Below are 3,376 nucleotides of genomic sequence, written 5' to 3'. Positions count from 1 at the left end.
CAGGGTCTGCTGCCCCAGAGCTCTTTCCCAGGCTCCCAGATGCTCCCCTGGGTTGGTGGCTTCCCGAGCCTGGAGCCACGGGCCCCTCACTGCCTACATGCCTGAAGCCGTCGCCTTCCCCAGACCCAAGGACCATCAAGACTTGTACAGGGTGTCAGTGGAGCAGGGAGATGCCTTCTGGGGAGCGCTAGGGAGGAGCCGGCTTACCTGGATCACCCCCTTCCACTCTGTCCAGGACTGCGACCTGCGCCAGGGCAGGGTCTCCTGGTTCCTGGGTGGGCAGCTGAATGTGACAGGTAAGGAGGGAGATGGACATGGAATCCCACTAAATACCTGCAGGTGCTTCGATGTGTGGGGCTTCAGCTCTGGGAGCATATCAGAAGAGCACAGAGTTAAAGGGTTGGAGTAAGGGGGATCCCCAAAAGATCTGGTTGGTCCTGCAGTGACTGTAGTGTAAGATTGTGGCTGATCCTAAGGGAGCAACTGGAGGTGCCACAGCTGAACTGGGGTGTGCTGGGAGCTGGGCTGACCTCCTTCAGCCTTCATGGATCCCACAACGGCACAGCAGCTCCATTCTGCAGGACCACAGGCAACTGCACTGAACCCCGTGCATTCAGCAGGCAGGGTTGCACTAGGTCATCCCTGCCCAGAGAAGGCAGGACGTATCTGCAGAAAGCAAATACACGAGTAATAAGTCATGCTGGAAGTGCCCACAGTTCATGGAAGGCTCTTCTGTGGTCTGGGGCTACTGCCTTAGAGGGGGATATCAAAGGAAGACATGGGGGCTGGTGACACTTGGTCCCAATGTTCTGAGACAGACCTCCCAGAAAATCAGATCTTATGTGGAAAGGAGAGCAGGAGTTATTTGCCTTTGGGATTTGAGATTTTACTGTTCCCCCTTTCATGTATGTTTCTTTCTCTCCTGGAAAACTACACATGGTCAGGGGAAAAAAAAGCATTTTGGTATGCAAACTGGGTCTGCTGCATCATTCCATGAATTCAGTAGCAGGTTTAAGGATACACAGAGTGGAATAAGGCTTCTGAGGAAACTGCAGCTGCTAGAAATGTGGGAAACTTTTCTTGGCAGAGCTACGGCCAAAGCCTCAGCTTACCGCATCCCTGAAAAGGCAGGGGCTGTGCACTCTGCATTTGCCCTGGCTCTCTTCCATCTTGTACAAATGCACCCTGCAGCCTTCCTGTGCAGAACTTTGCTACATTGGTTATTTAGGGGCTCTGGCACTAAAAAACTGTCCTAGTCCACCCCAGAGGCAGCTGCAAGGCAGCGCTGAGTGGAGTGATGGCTGAGTTAATGTTTGCCAGGCACTCTGAGGGCACTGGGGACATGAACTCCAAAAGGGACTTTAGCACTTTCTGCTCTGGACTGCATGAGGTTGCAGTTAAAGGGGAAGCTGATAGTGGGGATTGGTAGATAATGGAGTGGTGAGGAGTGTAACAGGCTTAGGATGGTGCTTGTGATCTGCTGGCTGGTATCCACAAAGGCTGCACAAGCCTGATGCTGAGAAGCCTCACACACAGGCCTGTCTCTTATCTGAAAACAGGGCTGCTGTTGCTGACTTTATGAGAGGTAACAGATACTGAGGGTTGCTCTGCCAGTGAGACTGGGTTTTCTTTTCCAGTGAATTGTTTGGACCGTCATGTCCATGCAGCCCCAGACAAAGTGGCCTTAATCTGGGAGAAGGATGAACCAGGAGAGGAAGTACGGGTGACATACAGGTCAGTAAGTACCTCTCAGCATACGAAAGACATATTGCAGCATGCACGAACACTGCACGGGGCTGATCTGCTGGTGTCTGTCATGTGAGGGAACACTGCATCTCTTCATATAGATAGATCCATAGTATGGTGGCTGTTAGCTTGCGTGTGCTCATCTGAAATTTCAGCCTACCTCCTGATGATGTCCTCTGGGTTCTGAGGGGTCCCTAACCAGCTGGGTAGACAGATGTAAGGCCTTTGGGGCAGCCCTGCAATGCTTGTAGGTAAGACACACAGGAAAACCACACATGTACCTTCCCAGCAAGGTGTCTGGTGTCTGAACTTGCATGTAAATGGATGCCAGAGAAGCCAGATTCACAGCAGCATGTGTGTTGAGAAATCACATGCCCATCTGCACGTCAGCAGTGCTGCTGGATTTGGCTTTCTGAGGGGACTGCCGGTCCAGCCCTGCGAGCTTGGTCTGGGACCCCCCACCTTCCAGCTTAATTTGCCTTCTCTCTGAGTCTCTGCCATAGAATTCACTTAAATCCTTTTGCACACAAAACAAGTCCCTCTGTCCTCTCTGGCTCCAGACGTCATGCAACAAACATGACCATCCACCCCTGCCAATCTCCCTGCATGGAAAGCCCTTCCATAAAATGAGTCACTGACAACCAAGCTGTGGTTTCTGGAAGGAACACTTCTCAGGAGAGGCATCTTTTTGCTCACTGCTTTCCTACAGCTGTTCTTGCTGGTGGGCATGAGCTCTGGAGGACTTGACCTCCTGAGCTTTAGCAAAGCACAGGACCTTGTTTTCATGGGGGAAGATATCTAACTTCTCACATGTAACCTCCAGCTGTGCAGGGTAGTGTGTCATGCCAGTTGTACAGGCTGGTAAGAAATGTGCAAGCTGTCATTGGGAAAGTCAGCTGAGGTGTTGTGGGCTTGCTGAGCCAGAGGAATTACCAGTGGCCATTGCTGTACAGAAACCATTCTGATTTATTTCTTTTCCATAAATAACAGCCCACATTAGAGACTGTCTTCTCCTTTTCTTCCCACTGAATTCCACCTCTCTCATGGATTTCCAGAGTGAGGAGGGTTAGGATGCACAGGGATGTAAGCTGTGTACCTGTGACTCTGAGGTCCCCCATCTTTATGCATGCAGGTAAGATCTGCAATAAAGTCTCTAACCGTGTCGTTGTTTCCCTGTCCAGCAGGGAACTGCTGGAGCTGACATGCCGTCTGGGAAACACCTTGAAGCGGCATGGGGTGAAACGGGGTGACAGAGTGACAATCTACATGCCGCCATGCCCGCTGGCAGTGGCCAGCATGCTGGCCTGTGCCCGCATCGGCGCTGTGCACGCTGTGGTGTTCGCTGGGTTCAGTGCAGAGTCCCTCGCTGACAGGATCCGTGATGGTAAGAGACAGTGGGTAATAGTGACATATGTTTCCCTTGGGGGACAGTGCTGAGCCTGTTGGGTCGGCAGCTGGGGCAAAGATGGCAAAGGTTTTCTGAGTAAGACTCCCTGGGCTGTCTGAGGGTATTCTGACGCGATGTATAGCCATGGAGCAGGGATTAGCAACCCAGGAAATGACATGAGCTCACTAAATACCTTCCAGCCCAGGAGATGAACTGGTTTTCTCCTTCATCCACGGGACTGAA

At 51.9% G+C, this 3,376-nt stretch overlaps 1 protein-coding gene across 1 annotated transcript in view; it reads left to right on the top strand.

The window, feature by feature from the left end:
* LOC103807475 (acetyl-coenzyme A synthetase 2-like, mitochondrial) overlaps positions 1 to 3,376 on the top strand; it is a 12,253-nt gene that overhangs the window by 1,565 nt on the left and 7,312 nt on the right. The window contains exons 2-4 of the mRNA XM_009080202.1: positions 4 to 296; positions 1,638 to 1,734; positions 2,931 to 3,130. Of these exons, the coding sequence (XP_009078450.1) occupies positions 4 to 296; positions 1,638 to 1,734; positions 2,931 to 3,130 (590 nt within the window). The remainder of the gene's footprint in view (positions 1 to 3; positions 297 to 1,637; positions 1,735 to 2,930; positions 3,131 to 3,376) is intronic.

This window comes from Acanthisitta chloris, unplaced genomic scaffold (genome assembly GCF_000695815.1).
Source record: "Acanthisitta chloris isolate BGI_N310 unplaced genomic scaffold, ASM69581v1 scaffold13208, whole genome shotgun sequence".
In the NCBI taxonomy this organism is placed as follows: Eukaryota; Metazoa; Chordata; class Aves; order Passeriformes; family Acanthisittidae; genus Acanthisitta; species Acanthisitta chloris.
The sequence above is the reverse complement of the archived record's forward strand: the minus strand, read 5'-3'. Positions and strand labels throughout refer to the sequence as shown.